The 25,136-nt window shown below is 38.9% G+C and overlaps 1 protein-coding gene across 1 annotated transcript in view; it reads left to right on the top strand.

Annotated features, from left to right (window-relative positions):
- Positions 1–15,393, top strand: part of ap1g1 (adaptor related protein complex 1 subunit gamma 1) — a 34,876-nt gene extending 19,483 nt beyond the window's left edge. Inside the window, exons 8-23 of the mRNA XM_053513222.1 lie at positions 1,540–1,620; positions 1,729–1,827; positions 1,932–1,987; positions 2,880–2,993; positions 3,109–3,249; positions 3,703–3,757; positions 4,089–4,211; positions 4,303–4,392; positions 5,578–5,702; positions 5,801–5,905; positions 6,012–6,150; positions 10,314–10,437; positions 10,543–10,644; positions 10,737–10,897; positions 10,999–11,097; positions 14,085–15,393. Of these exons, the coding sequence (XP_053369197.1) occupies positions 1,540–1,620; positions 1,729–1,827; positions 1,932–1,987; positions 2,880–2,993; positions 3,109–3,249; positions 3,703–3,757; positions 4,089–4,211; positions 4,303–4,392; positions 5,578–5,702; positions 5,801–5,905; positions 6,012–6,150; positions 10,314–10,437; positions 10,543–10,644; positions 10,737–10,897; positions 10,999–11,097; positions 14,085–14,186 (1,716 nt within the window). The 3' untranslated portion in view covers positions 14,187–15,393. The remainder of the gene's footprint in view (positions 1–1,539; positions 1,621–1,728; positions 1,828–1,931; positions 1,988–2,879; positions 2,994–3,108; positions 3,250–3,702; positions 3,758–4,088; positions 4,212–4,302; positions 4,393–5,577; positions 5,703–5,800; positions 5,906–6,011; positions 6,151–10,313; positions 10,438–10,542; positions 10,645–10,736; positions 10,898–10,998; positions 11,098–14,084) is intronic.
- Positions 15,394–25,136: the final 9,743 nt, after the last annotated feature.

Genomic DNA, 25,136 nt, shown 5'->3' with positions numbered 1-25,136 from the left:
CGAATATCGCAAATATAGCAGATCAGACATGCATGTATTCTGAAAGCAAGACAACTTCTCTCTTCTTAGCTTTAAACATAAACTTTTTTGATGAGCTGTTTGTTGTTGGTAGGCTTACTTATAAAAGTAAGGATTTTCTTTCATTTACAGCTTTCCTGATATTTTGTAAGCAAACAAATATGATGCACATGATGTGTGTAGCGATATGGTTAAAGTAAGCAATATAGCACAAGAAGGAGTGCTGTACTGCTAAATATTACTGGTGGAACTAACTTACCGCAACTGGCGGAGTGTAATTAACAGGTGTGAAAGTAGTTTTAAATTCTTACCGGTACTGTGTAGCCAATTGGTGAAAAGAATAAACTGTTTTCTACATTTCCTTGTCGCACACCAAGTAGTGCCCTTGATCAGGTATTAGAGAGGGATTTGGAACTCAGTCTTGTGTTTGAGCTGGTTAGCTTTGTAGCCGTAAAATAAAAGGACACAGACAGTTCAAGGGTGATTCGGAATGTCTTAGAAGCGATTACTGCAGAGACAGCGTGTTGTTTAAGACAACATAACGTTATCAGATGTGTGTTCTTGCTGAAAGTGCTGAATGTGGGTTTTGTCAGGCAGCTGCTCTCTCAGTACTGCGGACTGTACAGACCTACTCTCACCCACGCTGAGACCCACAGTTAGTATCATTAACCACTGGACAACACCTGGGACACGCCCACTCATACAGATAGTAACAACACTGTGAGGTGTAACGATCATACTATGTCTATTATCACCACTTGTGGAATGACTCTCGTCCGATCAGACTGCTCGGTTGGAACTAACTCTGTTCAGTTTATACTTTGTAAAATTTCATGTTGATTTCTACTTGGAAAATTCTGATAAATTTATGGTAGACATGATATTTTTAAATACTTGCAATTTTTTTATAACACTGTAACATTGCTGTTCAATCCAATGAAGGTCCCATATTTTAAGTTAAGTCTTTATTTGTCACATGCACTTTATCCTGATCTAGTGCAGATGGTGTTTAAGGGCCTTGATCAAGGGCAACCTGGTGGAGCTCGGGCTTGAACCAAATTGTGTGTGTGAATGCTCCAGATCAGATAACGCATTTGTTTATTCCTTTTTAAAACATGCTTCAGTGTTTATGTAAATGAGCTACTGCTGAGCCACGCCCATCTAAAGAACAGCAGAGCCGGGTCAAGGACTGTTCTTGTATGAGGTCACATTAGAAAGAAAAATAAATTCGCTTTATTTAAGCTGCCGGGCAAAAAAACAGCGAATGTGTTTTTTTTTCTTTTGTTTGTATATACACACACACACACACACACACACCAGAGACCAGTCTGAATTTCTAGACTAAAAAGTTACTAAGTGCCTTTTAAAAGATGACTCCTAATGTACCACCTGTTTAGCTTATTCATGTAGTGGTTTTCACAAAATGATTCATGTCTAACATGTAATATTACTATTATTTAACGTTTTATACAGAGTCCTTTTCTTCTTGTGTATGCACTAAACTGCACGGATTTGTTTTAGGTGCGAATACTGAGGCTACTGAGAATTCTAGGAAAGGGCGACGATGACTCTAGCGAGGCTATGAATGACATTCTTGCGCAGGTAAAACATTTCTGTTCATCTAATTTCAAGATCACATGAAGTTTAGATTTTAAAGCTGTGTTTTATGTATTTATTTTTGTTTGTTTCTTTATTGCTTGTGCGTTCTAGGTTGCGACAAACACAGAGACGAGTAAAAATGTAGGAAATGCTATTTTGTATGAAACTGTCCTGACTATTATGGACATCAAATCAGAGAGTGGATTACGGGTGAGTTGGAGCGTATAATAAGTTTGTTCTTGTTTTATTCATTGATTTTGAAAAATATGAAGCCTAATTTTATTTTGTTTTTGTTTTTATTTTCCCTGCTACAGGTATTGGCTATTAATATCCTGGGTCGTTTTCTTCTCAACAATGACAAAAACATCAGGTAGCTGCTTTTCCTTTTCGTGCATAAATAATAATAATAATAATAATAATAATAATAAAAAACACTCTTGGTGGACAAGCCTCATTATTATTATTATTATTATTATTATTATTATTTTTAACATGTTCTGAGTCAGATTTCTGCAAGGCTATTAGCAGTTTACAATCAGGGGGTTGCCAAGATTGGGGTTTTTGCACCAAGGTAAGTTGGAACAAAGCAAGTGTGTGTTCAGAGAGGTTTATTTTGTATTGATGGAATAAATTAGTTTAATTCACATAGGGTTTCTCATATTAGGAATATGTTTTAGAGAACACTTGATCTCAAAGTCTGGTTCATTTTGATCAGTGAGAACACAATCGCTCTGAATGACCGAGTATGCTTGTAGAGTTGGTCTCGAGAGTGGTACAGCATCAAATCAGATATTGAAGCCCAATATATAGATATTGTACCTGAGAACGGAAGAATACACGACATCATTAGTGCCGTTAGTCGTCCCTGAAATCTCTGTGTGCATGTAGCACGCACCATCTCATCCTCTCACCTACCAGGAAGGCACTCAAGTGTGTTATTTTAGAAAAAATGTCAAGATCAATAATATTTGCCATCGTGCGAATGGTAACTTCTCTTTTTCTTATGTCTAATGGTGGCTCACAAACCAAGTAGATGCATACTGCCCCCTGCGGTATCGAATACTCAAATACGCATGTTTAACCGAGTACAGAGAGACATAATGTGCACTGCACATTTAAAATGTCTGTCTAATACAGAACGTGTTTCCAAGAAAATGTGATTATTTCTGATGGACCTTTTGAATGGATCTGACAACCCTCTAAAAAGTATTATTTTTTTGTTTCTTATGATGCCTTGATGTTCTTTTTCTTCCCCAATTTAGATATGTGGCACTGACCTCTTTACTGAAAACAGTCCAGACAGACCACAACGCAGTTCAAAGGCATCGGAGTACCATCGTGGACTGTCTGAAAGACCTGGATGTCTCCATCAAAAGGTTCTTATAATCAAAAAAAAAAAAAAAAAGTCTTATTTTTAGTGTCATCACTTGGACTTCTCTCAGTAATGGCGCGGCTCTGAGTGATGATCTTGCGTTATGTTCTTCTCCACAGACGTGCCATGGAGCTGAGTTTCGCCCTGGTGAACGGGAATAACATCCGCGGGATGATGAAGGAGCTGCTGTACTTCCTGGACTCATGTGACCCGGAGTTCAAAGCCGACTGCGCGTCAGGGGTCTTTCTCGCCGCCGAGAAGTAAGCCTGGGGTTTGTTGTGGTTCGTAGGCGATCTTGCGTGGCAGAAAAGCTGTTAACCATACAAAAAGTTCCAAAATTTATAGCACCTTCAGTTTGCTGTAGATATGAATTTCTTTCTATTCAAAAAATATGAACCTGCCTCTAAGTCAAATTTTTTTTGCCACCCCAAATAACCGTTGCTTAACAAAACTGAATTCCTGTGCTTTCTCGTGTTGTTTAATTTATTTAAACCTGAAGCAGGAGTAATTTTTGTCTGTGTTTTTTTTATTTTTATTTTTATTTTTTATTTTTTTATTGCTGTGTGATGATAAAATGAGTGATCCATCGTCAGAGCATGACGCTGTTGACACATTCATTTCTGACAGCATGACCTCAAGCATTAGATTTATTTGACCTAAAATGTCTAAACATATTTATTATTCATTTATATATTTTTATTTCTTCTCCCCAGGTATGCACCCTCTAAAAGATGGCACATAGACACCATAATGAGGGTGTTAACAACGGTAAATCATCTTCTCTTTGATGCTTGCCTTGTGTTTATAGGTGTTTTAGATGAAGTAGATTTATCCAGATGCAATGACTAAAGAAGGAAAATCCAGAAAAAAATATAATGCAATGTTTATTGATAGAAATAAACCTGATTTTAAAGTGACGCTCCTGAGCTGTTGAGTGATGAGGATTTTGAGTGATCCATCGACTGACCAATAGACCTGATGAGTTCATTATAACTCTGACAGCAGCTCTGATTAGTCTTAAATGAAGAGTGTTTTATTTTTTGTTAATCCTTGCTGCAGTTTGGACGTAACATCATTTTTTTTTTTTCTCTCGTTCCAGGCAGGGAGTTACGTCCGAGACGACTCCGTCCCGAACCTCATCCAACTCATCACCAACAGCGTGGAGATGCACGCGTACACCGTGCAGAGACTCTACAAAGCCCTGCTGGACGACATCTCGCAGGTGGCGAAGCTATTTAAGACGACGTCATCCCCTGTACCCGCGTGCTCGTTTATGCTGAGTGTATTTATGTCTATTTGCATTTTTTCTACAGCAACCTCTGGTGCAGGTGGCGTCCTGGTGCATAGGAGAGTACGGAGACCTGCTGGTGTCGGGCCAGTGCGAGGAGGAGGAGCCCATCCAGGTAAATATTATAGCACTCCATCATTTGAGCTCCGCCTGTCAGAGTAACTCAAGAACCGCATGTGCAGATGATGCCACAGGAATCTGAGGTTGTGTGTGAATAGTCCCTTCTCTCTGGAATTAAAGAATGTTGGTCTCTTTTTAGAGTGTGCAGGACTTTAAGGGGAGCGGGAAGAATATTTACAGGTGGAATTTTATTTTAAATTATCTACTTGCGGAAATTATCTAGTGGAAGAGAATTGTGTAGATATCGGTCTGTGCACGACGTTAGAGCTCGATAGCGCACTCTTGGTTTTTGTTTGCATCTCCGTCTCAGCGGTCAAGCCTTTACAGATGGAGATGGTTTTTAGAGATGTCAATAAATATGTGGTTGGTGGTTTAATATATTTGAATGGAGAAAGAGGATGGCAGGGCTTTATGTCGTCATTCCGTCACATTAACCGCCCAGCTTTATCCTGTATTCAGAGTCACGGGGACCTGGAACCTATCCCAGGAGGCTTAGGGCACAAGGTGGGGTACACCCCGGACAGGATGCCAATCCACCGCAGGACACACACACACACACACACACACACACACACTTATTCACACACCACGGGCAATTTGGGAACGCCTATTAGCCTAATCTACATGTTTTTGGACTGTGGGAGGAAACCGGAGTACCCAGAGAAACTCGCCAAGCACAGGGAGTACATGCAAACTCCATCCCGGACACTGGTGGTGCAAGGCGACCACTACACCACTGTGCCGCTGCAACGAATAACATAAGAGATGAAACCAATTAAAAGCACACAATAAATCAATTTCCGAAGTGCAGTTCATGTGACAAGAACCATCCAAACAGCTCCAGGTTGTTGTTGATTACTAATTAGTCAGGTGGGAGGTTTTGTCTCTCTGTTTCTCTCTGCCTGAGAGCATTTTCTTGTTAGCAATATTTTAATTTAATACAATCGTGTAAAAGAAATATGAATGTAATTAAATATATGAATTACTTTCTTTTAATCATTTTATCATTCATTATTCTTGGTTTATGTGAAGTTACTTGATTCATTAAGAATAAGAGATGGTGTTAAGGGAAACATTAATTTAAAAAAAAATTTAAGTGCATAATGAAAAAATTCTAAATGAGCCTACACATTTTTCCCCTCTCGTGTAAAGTGCTGGCTCTTTATTCCTCTGCTCACAGGTGACAGAAGATGAAGTCTTGGATGTTTTGGAAGGTCTTCTTGTCTCCAACTTGTCCGCTCCCGTGACACGGGGTTATTCGCTGACTGCCATCATGAAGCTGTCCACTCGTTTCAGCGGTGTGAAGTAAGCCAAGCTTTTATTATACACACTTGCATTAATGTATAGTTTGTTTTATAAGTCATGTAATGTTTTTTTTTTTTTTTTTCTCCCCTGTTCCTTAGTCGAATAAAGAAAGTGGTGTCCATATACGGCAGCAGCATAGACGTGGAGTTACAGCAGAGAGCTGTGGAGTACAATGCACTTTTTAAGAAATATGATCACATGAGGTAAGAGCTCAGATACACACTTTCACATGCAACCTAACCGATCATGATCGATAAAGGAGGTTGGGTTACCGAGCTTACTCCACATCACCATCTCTCTCTCACGAAGGCCGGCGTTATTAGAGAGAATGCCTATTATGGAGAAGACGGCCACTAATGGCCCGACGGAGATCGTACAGACCAATGGGGAGACGGAACCTTCTGCACTGGACACGAAACACCCTCCCAGCATCGCTCAGACAAATCAGGTGAGATGTAAGCACTGGCATCGATAAGGGTTTTCAATCAACGTGGGGGTTGAAAACTTTTATATATTTTTAAAATAAAAACGGATACGACATCAAGTTGGGTTTGAGCTGTTGAGTGATGAGCATTTTGAGTGATCCATCGACTGACCAGTAGACCTGATGAGCTCATTATAACTCTGACAGCAGCTCTGATTAGTCTTGCTCGAGTCAGTGTTTTTTAATCCTTGCAGCGGTTTTTAAGGGACATCAAGTTGGGTCTGAGCTCTAACGTCTTGGAGGAAAAAAGTTAATTGAAAAAGCTAATTAGTTCTTTTGAGTTTGTGTCAATATTCATAAAAGTAGACTCCGTATGATTTTATAATCATATTTCATATAAATGACCAGTAAGACTCGATATTTGATCAAAACAAGTGTGATTGATGGCTCATTAAAGGAGGATGATTCAGTGTCTTTTTGAGGCCTGACTGCAAAACTGCACTTTAAGAAGTAAGCGTTTCATCCTTGAGTTGCTGTCTGTCATTTTCATCTCTTTAGAGCTGAGATTTTTGGCCGTATTCACCTAATTCAGCAATGCTGTGAATGATGTACAAAGCTTGTTGTCTTCTCCTTATTAAAATTAATAAAGTCTCTTAGTGTTAATTATAAACTGCCGTTTTGTTACATCTGTAAGATCTTCACTCGAGGCACGAAGCGAGGTCCTGTGTAAAATATAAAATAAAAAAGGGGGGGTGGTTATTAATTAATAAAGTGAAGATTTAGAGGAAATAAGGTGGGAATTATGGTAAGAAAAATTTAGAAGGTAATGTAGAAAATAAGGATATGCATGAGTGATTTAGAAGCAGTATCCACTGGGCAGGATGACACAAAGTGATCGCAGTGGCAAAGAAAAACGCAGGTGGCTCTCAGCTGCATGTGTTCATTAAAGGCCTGAAGGCCACTTGCAGTCTTTATGTTAACCTCAGCAGATGAGAGTTAAAAGTGACTGAGCCAGCATGGCTATAGAAAAACTGAATTTAGGGCATGTCGCTCCCCTGTACCTGCGGCGGGCTGTTCCTTACAACGGCCAAATCGCGACGACCGCCTGAAAGCGAAAGTACTCAGTGTGGCTGCTTGGGCGTACCCCCGTCACTGCAGGATCCTTGACGCGTCATAGAGCTTTAAAACAAGGGTGGAGAAATTGTCTTAAACCTTATTTGGCTGAAATCGATTTAGTTAATGGAACAAACGCAATGAAGCAACCACAGGAGCCGCGAGTTTCTCTGAACAGTTAACGCGTCACATGATTATGTGAGCTTTGCATCAGTGAGTGACACAAAGTCAGTATAGAGAAAATGTAGTGTGTGTATTGATTATCAAATCATGCTTGATTCCTGTATCTGATAAGGTGGTTTCTCTAATCTTGAGGTGGGATCTCTCTCTTCTTAATGATTTTCCGATTTATTTTATTTCTTCTGCTTTTTCAGGCTGGCTCTATAGTCAGGGTTTTATCGCTCAGGCCAAGTATATGATCAAGTGGTTCTTTTTTTTAAGCAAATTTTAAAAAATTCTTATTTTTTTGGCTTTCTTGTGATTCGGGAAGCGTTTATGTAGGTGAAGGTCACTGATATGCCTGCAATTATAGCAAGTATTTGCAATCAGAATTTTTTTCTCTTTTTTTTTTTCACAAGAATGAAGCAATATGTGTATAGAAAAGTCACAGGCATGCATCTGGATGGATGTAAAAAGATTAGACATCAAGTAGGCTCGGTACACAGTAAAACTAAACAATGTTAAGTTTCCACAGTGCTACATACAGCATAAATTAACAAAACTAGCTAAGGCATGAAATCAGTGTGGCACAAAACAGGAAATAAGAAAATTTCATTCAACTTTTTGTATAGCTCTTTTTAACAATTGACATTTTTGCAAAGCAGCTTTACATAATCAAAAGAATTATTTAAGTATGAAGAAAACCTTAGAAAGAAACCCTAAGAACCAGGCTTAACAGGGAACCCATCCTCATTTGGGTGAAAACGGATAGCAGGGATTGATCTGCATCATATTGTGAGAGACTGAAAGTTCAGTATAACATGTGTTTAAGTAAAAAAATTGAGTCCAGTTTGTTATTGGAGGCTCAGGTAGACTGTAGGAAACTCCAGTCCTGAACTATCGAGCGACTACAGTCACAAGTCCTCAGAAAACAGCTGTCTACATCAGCCGAGTACAGGGCCGTCTTCGTGGAAAAGTAGAACTGCCCCCAGTCACCACACACATTCCAGACAGACCACACGGGGCATCCATGTGACGAGATTTCTGGTTCTGGATCACTGGCAGCACAGGAGCGACATGCATGGCTCGACAGAGAGACGAGAGAGCGAAGAAAAGATGAGAGAGCAAACATTAATTGGAAGACTATTCCAGAACTTTGGGGCTTTGTAAGAAAAATCTCTGTCCCCTGCTGTAGTTTTCATAATACATGGTAGTGACAAGCAGCCTGCATCCTTTGATCGAAGTAGGCGTGGCGGATCGTAAGACGCTACCAGTTTACTCAGATATTGCAGCGTGAGACCATTTAATGCTTTATATGTCAAAAGTAGTATTTTAAAATCAATGCGAAATTTCACAGGAAGCCAATGAAGTGAAAATAAGATAGGGGTGATTGTGCTCGTATCTTCTGGTTCTAGTGAAGCTTCTTGACTAACTAAAGCTTGTTTATACACCTAGTTGAACCACCAGACAGTAAGCCGTTACAATAGTCCAACCTAGAGGTCATAAAAGCATGAACTAGTTTTTCTGCATCATTTAGTGACAATATATTACTTATCTTGGCAATATTTCTGAGATGAAAGAATGCTGTCCTGGTAATATTTCTGTCAACATGAGCTTCAAAACAAATGCCGGAATCTATAATCACACCGAGGTCTTTCACTGTTGCACTTGATGAAACAGAAAGGCCATCTAAAGTTACAGTGTGATCAGAAAGCTTGCTTCTAGCTGCTTGTGATTTTATGACTAGAACTTCTGTCTTATCAGAATTAAGCAGAAGGAAGTTAATTAACATTCAGTCTCTTATGTCCTGCACACATTTCTCAACTTCAGTAATCTGTTTTTTCTCATCTGGTTTTGCTGACACGTATAACTGTGTGTCATCAGCATAACAATGAAAACTAATACCATGCTTACGAATTATGTTGCCCAGATGAAGCATGTAAAGAGAAAAAGGCAGTGGGCCTTAAACTGAACCCTGTGGAACACCAAACTCTGCTTGAGAACATGCAGAATGGTCACCATTTAAATCTACAAACTGATAACGATCAGTCAAATAGGATCTGAGCCAGGAGAGGGCTGTTCCCTTCCTTAGATTATTTTCTAATCTGTGAAGAAAAATACTATGATCAATAGTGTCTATCAAAAGCTGCACTGAGGTCAAGTAACATGAGGAAAGTGACGCGATGAGGCCTAAATCCTGACTGATACTGTTTGTTTATGCCATTCCTATGTAGATATGAACATAGTTGCTATGCTACCATATTTTCCAGAATCTTATAGATAAGGGCGGGGGGTTGAGATAAAGGGGAGGGGAAAATAAAATTACAGACCAACTCATGTAGCTCAATCAAAAGTATGTACACAAGGATGCCATGGACATTTAATTCCATCTAAATAGGGTTTTTAACTTGAACAATATTTCCCCCATTTAAATTTAAACATTCCTGAGCAAGTAGACAAAACCGCCAAAAAAAGATCGAATGCTCTGTACCTTTTACAGATTTGAAACCAACTTTAAATGTAAACATCAGAAATAAATGCCAATCAGAATGGGATAAATGTCTAAACTATGTGAAATAAATCTTGATGATGGAACAAATTATACATTTCTTTTTAATAATCGTCGGGATCAAGTTATTTATACAGTATGCAGAAAAGCTACAGACACATTTTAACTGTCCAGAGAAAACTACAGTGTTTCATGTAAAACCTTCTGTTCATCAAACATTTTATTTGATTATAAAGCTTTTCCTTCTTTGAGGAACTTTTATACTGTTGACACTTTTTAAACAAATTAATCCAAAGTAAATTAGTTTAAAGTTTTCTAGCTTTCTAGTTTAAAAAAAGAAAGTAAACATTTCTGTATTTTTCTTGAACGATATTGATTTATTTTCTATTTCCATGCCATGTTGAAGGCGAATGATTTGTTAGACCTGCTCGGTGGTAACGACGTCCCCGTGATCCAGACGGCTCCGCCCACTAAACCTGCCTCTGCCGGCGGAGAGCTGCTCGACCTGCTTGGGGATCTGTCCCTCTCTGGTAGGTCATTCGTCTCTCGTTTTTATTCATATTTTGCTCCGTCCTTCGTCTCTTGTTCGGCCAATTAGGTGGTAATAATAATAATATTTCCTTCTGTCTTCACAGGTGGTCCCGCCCCCACCCCTGCTCCTTCCGTACCTGTATCACAGCCACCGTTTCTTCTGGACGGTCTTTCCTCGCAGCCGCTCTTCAACGACACCGCAGCAGGTGAACTCACTGTAACGTCTGCGCGATCCGTCTACGCTGCTTTCAAACCAGCACAATCTAACTTTTTTTTTCTTTCCTTTTTTTTCTTTTAGCTATCCCTCCAATGATCGCGTACAACAAGAACGGCCTGAAAATCGAGTTCACCTTCGAGAGGTCCAACCCGAACCCTAACGTTTCAGTCATCACCATCCACGCCACCAACTCCGCCGAGGCAGACATGGCCGACTTCGTGTTCCAGGCCGCAGTACCAAAGGTCTGGCGTCCTCGACGTCTCTGCCATAGTTTTAATAGACGTTAATGTCAGCGTCGTCTTCCTGACATGCATCCTAATCGATATGTGTGGTGTTATTTTAGACGTTCCAGCTGCAGCTACTCTCCCCCAGCAGTAACATCATCCCAGCACTCAACCAGGGAAGCGTCACACAAGTCATCAGAGTTCTTAATCCACAGAAGGTGAGCGCTTGATTACAAGTTATTGAATTATTGAGTCGTTTGGCTGTTTATCTTAACCGCTATACAGTCATGTGAAAAAATTAGGACACCCTTTGAAAGCATGTGGTTTTTTGTAACATTTTTAATAAATGGTTATTTCATCTCCGTTTCAACAATACAGATAGATTAAAGTAATCCAACTAAACAAAGAAAACCGAAGAAAAGTCTTTTCAAGATCTTCTGTAAATGTCATTCTACAAAAATGCCTATTCTAACTGAGGAAAAAGATAGGACACCCTTGCCCCTAATAGCGAGTGTTTCCTCCTTTGGCTGAAATAACTGCAGTGAGACGGTTCTTGTAGCCATCTACCAGTCTTCGACATCGGTCTGAGGAAATTTTACCCCACTCCACAATGCAGAACTTTTTCAGCTGTGAGATGTTTGAGGGGTTTCTTGCGCGTACAGCCCTTTTCAAGTCACCCCACAGCATCTCAATGGGATTCAAATCTGGACTTTGACTTGGCCATTCCAGGACTCTCCATTTCTTCTTTTTCAGCCAATCTTTGGTTGATTTACTAGTATGTTTTGGGTCATTGTCATGTTGCATGGTCCAGTTCCGCTTCAGCTTTAATTTTCTAACTGATGGTCTCACATGTTCTTCAAGCACCTTCTGATACACAGTAGAATTCATCGTGGATTCTATGATGGTGAGCTGACCAGGTCCTGCTGCAGCAAAGCAGCCCCAAACCATGACACTTCCACCTCCATGCTTCACAGTTGGTATGAGGTTCTTTTCTTGGAATGCTGTTTGGTTTACGCCAAACATGTCCTCTGCTGTTGTGTCCAAATAATTCAATTTTGGACTCATCTGTCCAAAGAACATTATTCCAGAAGTCCTGGTCTTTGTCAACTTTATTTCTGGCAAATGTCAGTCTGGCCTCGATGTTTCTCTTGGAAAGCAAAGGTTTCCTCCTTGCACACCTCCCATGCAAGTTAAACTTGTACAGTCTCTTTCTGATTGTAGAGGCATGTACTTCTACATCAACAGTAGTCAGAGCCTGCTGTAGTTCTCGAGATGCCACTTTAGGGTTTTTGGAGACCTCTTTTAGCATCTTGCGGTCTGCTCTTGGGGTGAACTTGCTGGGGCGACCAGTCCTGGGCATGTTGGCAGTTGTTTTGAAAGCCCTCCACTTGTAGACTATCTTCCGGACAGTGGAATGGCTGATTTCAAAATCTTTTGAGATCTTTTTAAATCCCTTCCCAGACTCATAGGCTGCTACAATCTTTTTTCTGAAGTCCTCTGACAGCTCTTTTGTTCTCACCATGGTGCTCACTCTCACTTCAACAGTCAGGAGCACACCAAACTAAATGTCTGAGGTTTAAATAGGGCAAGCCTCATTCAACATGCAGAGTAACGATCTACTAATTATGTGCACCTGGTGTGATATACCTGTGTGAGATCTGAGCCAATTTAAGAGGGAATACATGTGAGGGTGTCCTATCTTTTTCCTCAGTTAGAATAGGCATTTTTGTAGAATGACATTTACAGAAGATCTTGAAAAGACTTTTCTTCAGTTTTCTTTGTTTAGTTGGATTACTTTAATCTCTCTGTATTGTTGAAACGGAGATGAAATAACCATTTATTAAAAATGTTACAAAAAACCACATGCTTTCAAAGGGTGTCCTAATTTTTTCACATGACTGTACATGTTTTGTCTGGAAAAACTAATGTTTTAAAAATTTAACATTCCTTACAGGTCAATTTCTGAAATTATAATTTTTTCGGTTCTACAAGTTTAACAAGGTCTTAATAGCTGTGTTTACATGGACTTTGATGATGATGAAAAAAGACGATATTTGTATTTCTGATGTTCTTTAATTAAACCTCAGTCTCGTAAGCATGCGCGCCAAGGCTCTCTAGTGATGTGATGCAATCTAAGTGCTCCCTTCACACTGGGCGAACAGAATAAAAGTAACGGCGCCCCCATAAAAAGAGAATGATTCAGCATGTGCCTTTGCTAGATGGCCCACTGCAGTGGACGAGTTACTTACTGCTTTATCAGAGGTCACTTTTTTTTTTCTTTCTTTCATTGTAAAGTTTTCAGTCGTATTCATTATTTATTTTTTTAGATTTTTTTAGATTTTTTTAGATTTTTGTTCAGCAACAAGCTTTTAACATTCACCTTTCTAATTAAGCAGTGACACTATATAGGGCATTATAGGGCAGTAGTCAGTTCCTGCTCTCTGTTTCACCCAAATGAGGATGGGTTCCCTGTTGAGTCTGGTTCCTCTTAAGTTCCTATTGCCATCTCGGGAGTTTTTCCTTGCCACCGTCGCCCTCGGCTTGCTCATCAGGGACTGTCTGATCATTTTGGTTCATGCACACTGACATTACTTACAAACTTAAATAAATTCTTTTGATTGTGTAAAGCTGCTTTGTGACAATGTCAATTGTTAAAAGCGGCATACAAACAAAATTTTATTAAAATTTAATTTAATTGAATAGCACCAGTTTTATATAAAAGATTTTCCAAGGGCTGGCGATCATCACACACTCGCACCATAGCATAATAAACATCATTAATAAACACATCATAACATAACGCAGAATCAGTGTCACTACATTTTCTCGTTTTCCATGTGATGACACAGCCCCATCTATGGGCGATGGGAGGTAATGACACCTGAAGTGAAACCCAGCACAAGTGTAAATGCCTTATGTCTACTCGGTTCCATTTCCTTGCTGTCACTGGAGAAAATCCTGCTTCACATCGATAGTTTGTTGGAAACGGGTGTTTTAGCGCTTTGTTGCGATCACATCACGCACTTTTATTTTCATTCAGATATATATATTTTTTTGTCCATGTAAACACAGCTAACATGCTAAAGAGTTTGACATTCCTGTTGTTAGACAGTTTGGATTCCAGGGGTTTAACTTGTGTTAAACTCAGAGATCTGACCTTGCGTTAGTACCTGAACACACCTGACTCCTGCTCTTACCTTTACAGCAACAACTGCGCATGCGCATCAAGCTGACGTACAGCTACAAAGGCTCTGCTGTTCAAGACATGGCCGAGGTCAACAACTTCCCCCCGCAGTCCTGGCAGTGATCGTGCTGTTCACTCAATCTGAAAAACACATTCACTCACACACACGCATTCGCACGCACACACACATTCACACACCTCAAGCAAGGGAACTGTGAGCTATGGAGCGTCGTTTCTCATCAGTGACTGTAACTGTACATCGCTTCCCCGGGGTTGCATGGGAAATGGAGGAACCTATCCAACACACACACACGCACACACACGAAATGGTAATTATGATGACAATGATAAACCCTTTCCCTTTTATTTGTTTTGTCTGTCTTTACTGTCTTTCTGCTTGAGAAACAGCACATCACTTATATGACCAGCTTGCACACAGGTACTCGGATTAGTGCGCGCGCGCACACACGTACACACTTTCTCTCTCGATCTAAAGCAGGCCCTTATCTTTATATCTGTACATGGAATATACCACTCGGAGGCGCTCTAGAGTCGATTTGTCTTGACTTTCACAGTTTTTTAACTTTAACAGACTTTTTTTTTTTTTTTTTAAATCAAGAAAATATATATATTTTTGATTTGCATTGGCATTTCAGATCTCCTACAACAGAGGCATTTCATAGCGAGTGATAAAGCTGGCGAGACGAGCGTTTGCGTCGTTTGCAGCTTTACGTTTAATTAATGCGCGACCCGATCTATAACCTGTGGCGAAATTCCCAGTGCACACTTCACCAGAGAGGCTTCAATATTCACTACGATACTCACCTTTTGCTCGGACTGTACCATAATTTAATACCTAAAGCGGTAGGTTCAGAGGGTGATCTTATTCGCTTCGCGTTTACACCGACGGGTGACCGGGTGATCGGGTATTTTGTGCGTGCATGACATGGAGACACGTTTTTTTTTTTTTTTTTTTTTTTTTTTCAGTCAGCTTCAAGTGTTTTTCGGGCCAGTCCCAACATGCATGTGGTCCGCTGTTTAAAAAAAAAAAAAAAGTTTATAAGCGCTGTTTTGTCTTATTCTGCAACACAGAACCTCTTGTGAAACTTGTATAGATTTTTTTAACGCTTGGAAGGAAGTAACCGAGATTGATCGAGCGCACGCAGTGTACCTAGCTAGCTTTGCTAATTGAATCTGACAGCGTAGCTAGTATGAAGCTCAGAATGATAATGGAAGAAAAACAAACCTTTTTTTATCATCTTTTCTTTAACTAGTTAGCATTAGACAAATTCTTACCTGCAATTATGGAATTATGTTTGGAAAAACACAACAGGCAAGCAGAAAAAAAAACTTGAGCCTTGCCTGTTAATGCGAGCGTGGGTTTTCCGATTCTTTCCCACGTTTTTTGTTTTTCATCATGTGGTCAGAAATCTCCGCGTGTCTTTTAATAATCCGACACCCGGCGTTGCCGACCGAAAGTCCATCATTAAACATCAGTGCAATTTGGTGACGAGTTAATTTTACACTGTATATGAGGTCCCTCATGAATGTAGTTACATGCACTGAACTTTTCTTTTTATTCGAGGGGGGTTTTAAGCTGTTAAAGCGGATTTGAAGAAACAAACCCCACCTTGTCGCCTGACTTTAAAGCATCGTGCCTTTTTTTTGACAGCAGACATCCAGGGTTTGACGTAGGCGTGTAGGTCCGAGGTCTGAACTTTTTCTTCTCGACTGTCTCCTGTTTTTTTTTTTTTTTTTTTTTTAAGAACATCACCGCAAGCAGTAACTGAAATACCTCGTGTTTATCTTTCTTGTTTTCGTTTGAAAAAAGCGTCAAGACAGCGTATCCAGGATTCTTTAAGACGCGAGTGCTTAAGATTTTCATGATCTTACGAAGACGTCACTTTCAGTCTGAATGCTTTCAGTCTTCACTTAAGCACAATGACCAGATTGAAAATAAATAAATAAATAAAACCCCTTAAATCCTTTGGTGACCAAATCAGAGCAGAAACGTGTGTATATCATGGAAAAAAAAAAAAAGAAAGTCTACGTTCTGTTACTTGATTTATGTTTCATTCTTTCTTTTTGTTTTTGTTTACTTTTCTTTGATGTCTTGGGGCTTTTTGTTCTGTACATATTGAGGGCTTTTAAGATGCATCTATCCTTTTCACCTTTTTTTTTTTTTAATACATATTGATCCTTTTTCTAATCTCAGATCCTATACAATAATCAGTCTAATTTAATAATGTTTGATTGTTTCTTTAGGAAAAAAATGTATTATCTGCTGCCTGTATATTGTACATAAATGTAAAAGATGATGGGAAAAAAAAAATAAACTCAGATTTCGAAGAGGTGTGGAGATTAGTTAGAGGGCTGGACTTGTATACAAGTGTAAAGAATCAAAGTGGATTTCTTTTCTTTTCAATAATTTTTTTTTCTTAATTTTTTTTTGTTTTTTGGTATTGCTAATCGCATAGACAGCAGTCGGAACGTCAGTGGTTTGATGCACTACTGAAATTGAGGCTTTGCAATATGATGAAGGGACTCGATGACGATGATGCATGCGCCGCACTGCCACCCTCAACCCTCCTCGCGCTTATCTTTCCATTAACGAACACCTTCAGGTCACTCGCCGCTACTCCTGTATGACTGCCATTTCACACAGACGCTTCCATGCAGACTGATTTTGTCACAACTGACTAACACACCGCACACTCCTTCCTTTCCTTTTTGTGAGACACACAAATACCGGACTGATCAAAGCTGTTACTCTTCTTACATATTTCTCTCCGTCCGTTTCCTCCGAGTGAAAGAGGAATCGAGAGCGGAGGGAATAAATGAAAAAGGGGCAAAGAGGAATAAAACCAGGCCCTGTGCTGCTTTTTTAGACTTGTGCTATTCACTCAGCTCAAACGTAAATGTGTGTGTGCGCGCGCGTTGACGAGAAGGAGCATCCGAGACGGAGCAAGTTGCCTTCCTGCACCTTTTCCTCACTTTTTTTTTTCTTTCTTTTTTTTGCCCCCGACTGCATGTGAAAACCCTGGTTGTAAATATTTGTCATTTTTACTCTTTCTGTAAAAAAAGAAAACACCCGAAAAGAAACAAAGAACTTCCTGTCGATGCAAGAGATGATGCGATTATTTGAAAATTCGCTCGCATCCATCATGTGTACAATTTTTTTCTTTTTTTTTTTTTTTGGAGAGACGTGTAAGGCTGTTAAAAAGACCACACGCGGTGTTAAATCTCGTCGAACGCATCATGTTATCACACACATGATTCCGTCCTCCATCCGTATCCTGTTTGTATAAATAAATGAATAAATAAAGCAAAGCTTGTTGGGTTTTTTTTGGGGTTTTTTTTGCTGCTTTTTTTTTTCAGATTTTTATCTCTTTGGGGCTCCTTTTTACGCTCGCTGTCCAACCACATCTATCGTCTGACCATGTGGAGGAGGAGGGGGGGGAGGATGATGATGGAAAGGCTCGGTGTACTTTGTATGTGTTGACGTTTTATTTTAGTTTGTTTGTTTCCCCTCATCAATAAGTTTGACATGCTGAGCTGGATCAGTGTCCCATGTCTTCAAGGAGTGAGTGAATGAATGAGTGCTGGACTGAAAATTAATTCATGATGAATGAAAAACTTGTAATCTACTACATGGGATATTTTAGACTTATGCTGTGTATATTGTCTTTGGGTTGGAGAAAATGACCAAGAGAAATAAAAAAAAATAAAAAAACTTAACGTTTGAGGTGGTATGTTTCTTTATTTGTATCAGTAATAATTATATTATTACTCGAACAAATCCGACTTACGAACGGTCTCCTGAAACGGAACTTGATCGTAAGTCGACTGTACTCATTAAAAAGGTTGTAATTTTTACAGTGGGTTTTTGTTACTTTTTTCCTTACTGTAAAAATTACAACCTTTTTAATAAGTACAGTACGTCGCCGACTTACGATCAAGTTCCGTTCCGGGAGACCGTTCGTAAGTCGGATTTGTTCGCAAGTCTGACGAAGTGAATTTTGTATACCTTTTAAAACAAATATACATGTAAAGCAATAAAAACAGGTTTGGTTCTGCATTATACTTGTGCGAGACTGTCTCTTGAAATTGCGAGGGAAATTCTGGTGACGCAGTGAGGTCAGCTGACCTTGTTTAAAGGAAATCCGGGTAGGAGGATAACGCTACAGTACATGTTTACTGCGCGCTTGAACTAAAGCCATTTAGTCTCAGAGCTTTATTGGACTGTGTTTTGTTGATGATTTTCTGAACTTGGCATCATTCACCATCTGGACAGCTTTATAGGACAGACATTTTCTATCATCGTGATTCATTGAAACCGTTGAGGTCGAGTCATTTCTCCCGTACCCGCACAAACACACACATACAATATAGCAGATTTTAGACATTTTATACATTCACTTACACACTAAAAATATTCAATATTATTGGTATCTGGTGCACTGCAGTGTACAATACATGTGAGATATTAATTGACCCAAAATTGATTGGGTCAATTAATGATGACCCAATCAATAAAAAAAAAAAAATCAATTCCTAAAAAGTTTTTTTTTATGCATTTGTTTTAAACAAGGTTTTCTTCCTGATATTGACTCAGTTTGCTCTTAATCGAGTAATCAGGTTAAGGTTTTAGCACAGAATTAATAAATGGCATAAAGACTCACTAATGATGTACAATTATTATTTTTTTTTTGTATTTGAAAATGAATAAATATATTTTATAAATTTTTATTACTATTATTTTGGCAAAGCTCTTTCATCTGAAAACTCAGTCACTATTACTGAAAAAAAAAAAATCATTTGAATTTTTAAATACCTGCGATTGATTGGCACCCTGCTTCATGGGATAGGCTCCAGGCCCCCCGCGGCCCTGAATACAAGATAAAGCGGTATAGACGATGAGTGAGGGAGTAATTATATATGAAGATAAAGCGTAGTTATAGTAAAATGGAAAAAAACTCTGTAAATGTTATTAATGTCTTAAATTGTCTGAAACATGCACGTTTTGTTAGAAACCTTATAAATAAAAAGATTTTTTACTCCCCCCCCCAAAAAAATGCAGCCACTTTTAAATAGTTCTACTTTCTTGGGTACTTTGTTCAATTAAAGAACAAAAAAGTTAGATGCTGAATAATCTGCCACAATGCCACCCTCTGGTGGTGAAAACTGGAAACTGCTGGAAGTCAGGGAATGATGGGCTGAGTTTTTAATCAAACTGATTCCCCTGTGGTGGGCACAGTGGTGTAGTGGTTAGCACTGCTGCCTTGCACCTCCAGGCTTGATTCCCATCTCTGTGTGTATTGAGTTTGCATGTTCTCCCCGTGTGTTGGGTTTCCTCGGGGTTCTCCGGTTTCCTCCCACAGTCCAAGGACCTGCAGATTAAGCTAATTGATGTTCCCAAATTGCCTGTAGTGTGTGAATTTATTTGTGTGGCCTGTGATGGATTGGCACCCTGTCCAGGGTCTACCTGTATACAGGATATATGAGAGTAATTCCCATGTAACTGAATTGTGTGTGTTCTTTAGAAACAATTCAAGACCTTTTATCTTTTTAGTTTGTCATAAAATAACCAAAAAACAGGCCACAACTTATCACTATTTAACCAGTTGTCTTTTTATGTCTGATTCTGTAAAAAAACAACTGTAATTTCTAAAATTTTGATGCAACATGTGTGTTAAATCCTTTACATTAAAGCATTTACATTCACATATTAATTGCTTTATTTAAATTCCATAATGCTGGATTTCATCATAAATTATGAAAATTCTATCGCTGTCCAGATACTTATGGATTTGACTAGATGATGTCAATACATAAGGTTTGAAGGAAGAGGTTTGTGCATTAGTGTTTTTTTTTTTGTTTGTTTGTTTAAATCTCTCAGTGCTAGATATAAATTCAGATATAACTTGGATCTTCTATTTTTAAGTTTGTAGTTTTCAGGGAAACTTTTTTTTCTGTTTAAAATTGTCCTATTCTTGTCCAATGCATGTCCAATCAAATGCTCTCTCCAAGTCATCTATCTCACCCATGTTAAAAAAAAAACAAAAAAAAACAGAAGACAAAGCAGGCTAAGATCAAAGGTGGGATGACTTAAGAGTGGCTCCAGTTCATATGAGACGGTACTGCATGAGATGAATAAGAGGCTTTTCATTCTTAATGAGTTGGTCATTAATAAATTTGCTGTTTAATAAAAGGTTTAATTACTGATTAATCAAATGCACAAAAACCTCAGCTGTATATAATTACATGCACGCACTTCCTCACTCTCGCCCACTTATCATAGGGGAGTGGTGGCTCGAACGGTTAATGCTCTGGGTTACTAATCGGAAGGTCAGGGGTTCGATCCCCAGCAATGCCTCGTTGCCATGTTTGAACCCTTGAGCTGCGACCCTGTATAAAGTGGTATAGAAGATGAATGAATGGATAAATATTAGTGCTGTCAATTGATTAAAAAAAATTAACTAATTAATCGCACATTCTTTCGCGATCAATCACAATTAAAAGACTGAAACTTTTTGGATATGTAAATGTAAATAATTAATGTAAACTCAAGACAATGAAACTATTTACATTCAAATATGATTGTTTATTGGAATTTTTGTTTAACTTGTAACACAGATTTTCTCATGTAAACAACATACCTGCAATAAACCATCAATATTCTCCAAATTAACTGTTGGCTTGAAAGCCATATTTATTACAGAAATAAAAACACAGGTATGTGCCATTTGTGTCATTTGAATTTCAAAACAATCAATGCAATTTACATTTGCGAGGCCCTGTAGAGATTGTTTAGGTGGGGTGTTTTGCTTTTAAGTGATAAGACGAATTACTTCTGTGGTATTTAAATTCGGCTTTGCAAAATGTACAGATTACTTTTGTTTTATCCACAGAACCATCCGGCAGAGTTTTATACTGAAACTTTCCGTCTAAAAGTCCTTCCTTGGTCTTATCCATACTTCTTTGCACGTTGAACACAGGTCGGCCACAACAGGAAATAAAAAAAACTGCAACCGCGTTAATTGCGTTAAATTTTTTTAATGCGTTAAATATTTCAAATTAATCGCATGCGTTAACGCACTAATTTTGACAGCACTAATATATATACAATGCAACAACATCAGATCATTTGTGCCACAAGTTCTGGCACAGGTTTTAGATCAGATGCACGTCCTGTCTCAGTTCCTAACTGGGATTGGGTCCAGCACTGTGTGCAGTGGCTTTGATGTGTCGGGTGTAGGGTTAAAGGTCTTAGCCCAAGGACCCAACCATGGTGGCCAGACGGTGATGGGGCTCGAACCCCTGACACTCTGTTTAGCTACTCAGACCCTAAAAGCCTTGAGCATTGTTTCCATTCATTATATTCTTCAAAAATGTTGTGGTTATGTTCCATCATTGCCTTAATTAAAAAATATATATTTTTCAAATTAATACTAATAAAATAAAACAGCTGGTTTTCCCGGTGATGTTCTTTGTGCCTGATCCAGTGTATTTAATCGAGCTCCCAAAACACTTCTTAATAAATCTCTTTAGATCAGGATGTTAACTAAATCCTGTAAATGTAATAAAAAATATAAAAACATAATATTGACGGGAGATTTCAGATACGAAACTTTCAGTAATTCATGCTGCTGATGATTTGAAGTCTTCTAATGCTTATATTTACACGTACATTCAGGTGCATAAATAGTCCATAAACGTTTCTTTTAAAATCTTCAGAAAAATTTTATAAAACTTTGCAAAATTTTTTATAAAAACCAAATTAAAATAAACCCTACAAATAAATACCCTTTGTTACTGTTATCTTTCAATGAAAAGAAAATATGTGCACCAAAATAACAAACACATTGCTCCTAATTCAACACGGCCAAAAGTTTCTGCACCTTTGATCATCACACCCATATAGTTCTTCTCTAAACTGTTCTCGTAAATCACACAATTATCTAGAATTTCTTTTGCTGTAGCGTTACAGTTTCCCTTCACTGGTATTAAGAGGCCCAACCCCTTATCCTGCATGATTATGCTCTTATGAGATCCACAGATCCATCTCCATGAAGACATGCTGTGTTAACGCTGGAAGAACTCGCATGCCCTGCCCCGAACCCTGAGTGAACTCGACCCCACCGAACAGCTTCGGGATGAACTGAAATTAAAACTGGATCCTCCTCGACATTCCAACATCAGCGCCTGAGCTCTTGTAACCGAATGAACACAAATCCACACAACCACGCTCCAGCCCCTGGTGGGAAAGCCTTCCCAGAAGAGTGGAGCTCATTATAATCCACAGATCATGAGACAAACGGGCCCCCGGGCACACACGCGCTAAAGACGGGCGATGAGGATATACTGTGTGGAAAATAAATGTGCATGATCATGTCTCAATCTAGCACGAAACAAACACGCTGTATTAATAAGGCTGCAATTGAGTGAAATATAAAAATAACATGTCAATTATAGGAGAACGTTGTGCCTCATCTTATAAATCTGGATCGACTTTCTTTTCCCAAAGCAGCAAAAACTCTGGCAGGTTCTCAGCTCGATATCTTAACGCTTATTGTGTAACCGTAATCTTGCTTATAGCTTTCAAAAAAAAAATGTATGATAACATTTGATTAATCCTGTGTTTTATCATAGCAGCTAATAGCCATTAAAAGGAATGTGTTCATGAAAAAAAAAATTATGAGTATAATAAGTGCCGTGAAAAAGTATTCTAATTTAAGGGATTTAGTTAAAGTCTGGACTTAAATCTGATTGAGATCCTTAAACAAGCTGGTCATGCTCGAAAATCCTCCAAAGCGGCTGAATTGAAACAATTCTGCAAAGAAGAGTGGGCCAAAATTCCTCCAATCCAGCGATGTAAAAGACTCATTGCCAGTGATCACAAACTGCTTGATTGAAGGGTGGGACAACCAGTTATTAGCTTTAGGGGGCAATTACTTTTTCACATAGGTTCTGGCGTGTTTGGAGTTCTTTTTTTTTTCTTATAGAAATGAAATCATCATTTAAAAACTGCTTTTTGTATTTACTCGGGTTTTCTTTATGCAATATTCAAATTGATCATGTTTGATGATCTGAATCATTTAAGAGTGAAAAATGTGCAAAAATAAATAAATCAAAATCAAAAACTTTTTCTCAGGACTGTATGTAAAGAAAACATGACCCCTAAAGATCCCTAAAACCCTCGACTTAGCTGTATATGACTATAGATAGATCGATATCTACAGGACGTCATTATTGCTCTACAGGACCTTTGTCCCACTGTCCTCATTGTCCTCATTGTGCTGAAAAATGAAATTAAATTTCATACTAAGGTTATAACAGGGACTCAGCAGTTTTATTAGACAATATCATATTTAATAGGCATGCACGGCTGTGAATGATTCATGCAGCTCAACTCTAAATCCAGTCCTGAACCAGACTACAGAAAAACGTGAGCCAAAATATCTTTATCCCACACAAGCCTCTTCAAAGATGATGATAATTATCTGCACAACAGGTTTACATCCGCAATTACCAGGGACGAGGATATCATTTTGCAAGAATTTCATTCGTTTCAGTTCAGGCCTTGCACTACAAGCGACACAGTGTGGGTTACCGAATACGTGTCATATTTAACACGTAGCGAATCCTTTCAACAGAGCAGGACTCTCAGACTCTGGGACTCTCAGTATCTTTAACGAGCTACGGTGTCCTGCAGTGATCATGTGGACGGTCAAGGGACAGTGTCTCCGGGTCTGGCTGTTATGTGAGATGAGACAAACTAGGTAGAGGATAAACCTATATGGTCTTGGACGATGAAGTGTTTATTTGTCCCTGGGCACAACTGAGATCTTCTAATGGCATCTGTTAAAGAGGCTCCTGAAGTTTAAAGACTCGAGTGTAAAGCTAACATTCACCTTAAAGCTAGCGTAGCATATAGGCGAGACCTTTAACTTTGAGGTTCTAATAAGATCAACTTTATGTAAAACTCTGGGCGTCTCTGACTCCTCAAGCAACAACGCAGTGCCTGGTAGGTATCGTTCAGTAATCTGTACTTGGTGATGATCTACAACTTAGTTAAAATAAACCGCACAGATGTCTTTCAAAAGGCGCAGGACGACTAGCTTGTGATTCAGTTGAGTATTATTTTAAAACCGAACTGTGCTGTGTGTTAAAACCGAACCAGTACTTTCCCACTCATTAATTGTCTATAGCACTTATCCACTACAGGTTGGTGGGAAGCTGAAGGCTCTCGGGGGACTCGGCGTGGGGTGATTGCACATGCTATGGGCAATTTGGAAACACTTAATCCGAAACCCATCAAGAACACAAACCCGAAGCTTGGATCGAACCCCTGACCCTGGAGGTGCTAGGACCAGTGCCGCATTGCCACTTCTTTCAACAAGAGAAAGGGGGATTTTAAGATTCCTAGCTACAGTGCTGTTAAAAAAAAATGCCTCCTCTTGTTTTTATTATTATTATTATTGTAATTATTATTTTGCATATTTGTCACGTTTAAATTATTGTGATCATCAAACAAATTTCAATATTACACAAAGATAATCCAAGTAAATACAAAATGTACTTTTAAGTGAAAAATCTCTCCAAACCTGCACGGCGCTATGTGAAAAAGTAATTGCTCCCTAAACATAATAACTGGTTGTTCCACCCTTGGCAGCAACAATCGCTGTTTAGCTACTCATTCACTCTTTCACATCACTGTGGAGGAATTCTGGCCTGCTCTCCTTTGCATAATTGTTTTAATTCATCCACATTAGAGCAATTTCAAGCACGAACAGCCTGTTTAAAGTTTAGTCTCCACTTTGACTAGTCCACTAACTTTTTTGTTTTGTTGTTTAACCCACTCAGAGGCGGACTTTGTTTTTTTTTGTGAAAAAATAATTGCCCCCTTGCTAAATCATGAAGTTGGGAAGGCTAAGAACCTGTCTGACAAAATGAAGCACGCTAAAAGACCTTGAAAAAAGCAATATGATCTAATATATGTACGCATGTACAGGCCCGTCTGAGGTTCGCCAATGAACGAGAAAGATTGGGATAAACTGCTGTGGTCAGATG

The sequence above is a fragment of the Clarias gariepinus genome, chromosome 15 (genome assembly GCF_024256425.1).
Source record: "Clarias gariepinus isolate MV-2021 ecotype Netherlands chromosome 15, CGAR_prim_01v2, whole genome shotgun sequence".
Classification (NCBI taxonomy): domain Eukaryota; kingdom Metazoa; phylum Chordata; class Actinopteri; order Siluriformes; family Clariidae; genus Clarias; species Clarias gariepinus.
This window is presented reverse-complemented; position numbering and strand designations above follow the sequence as displayed.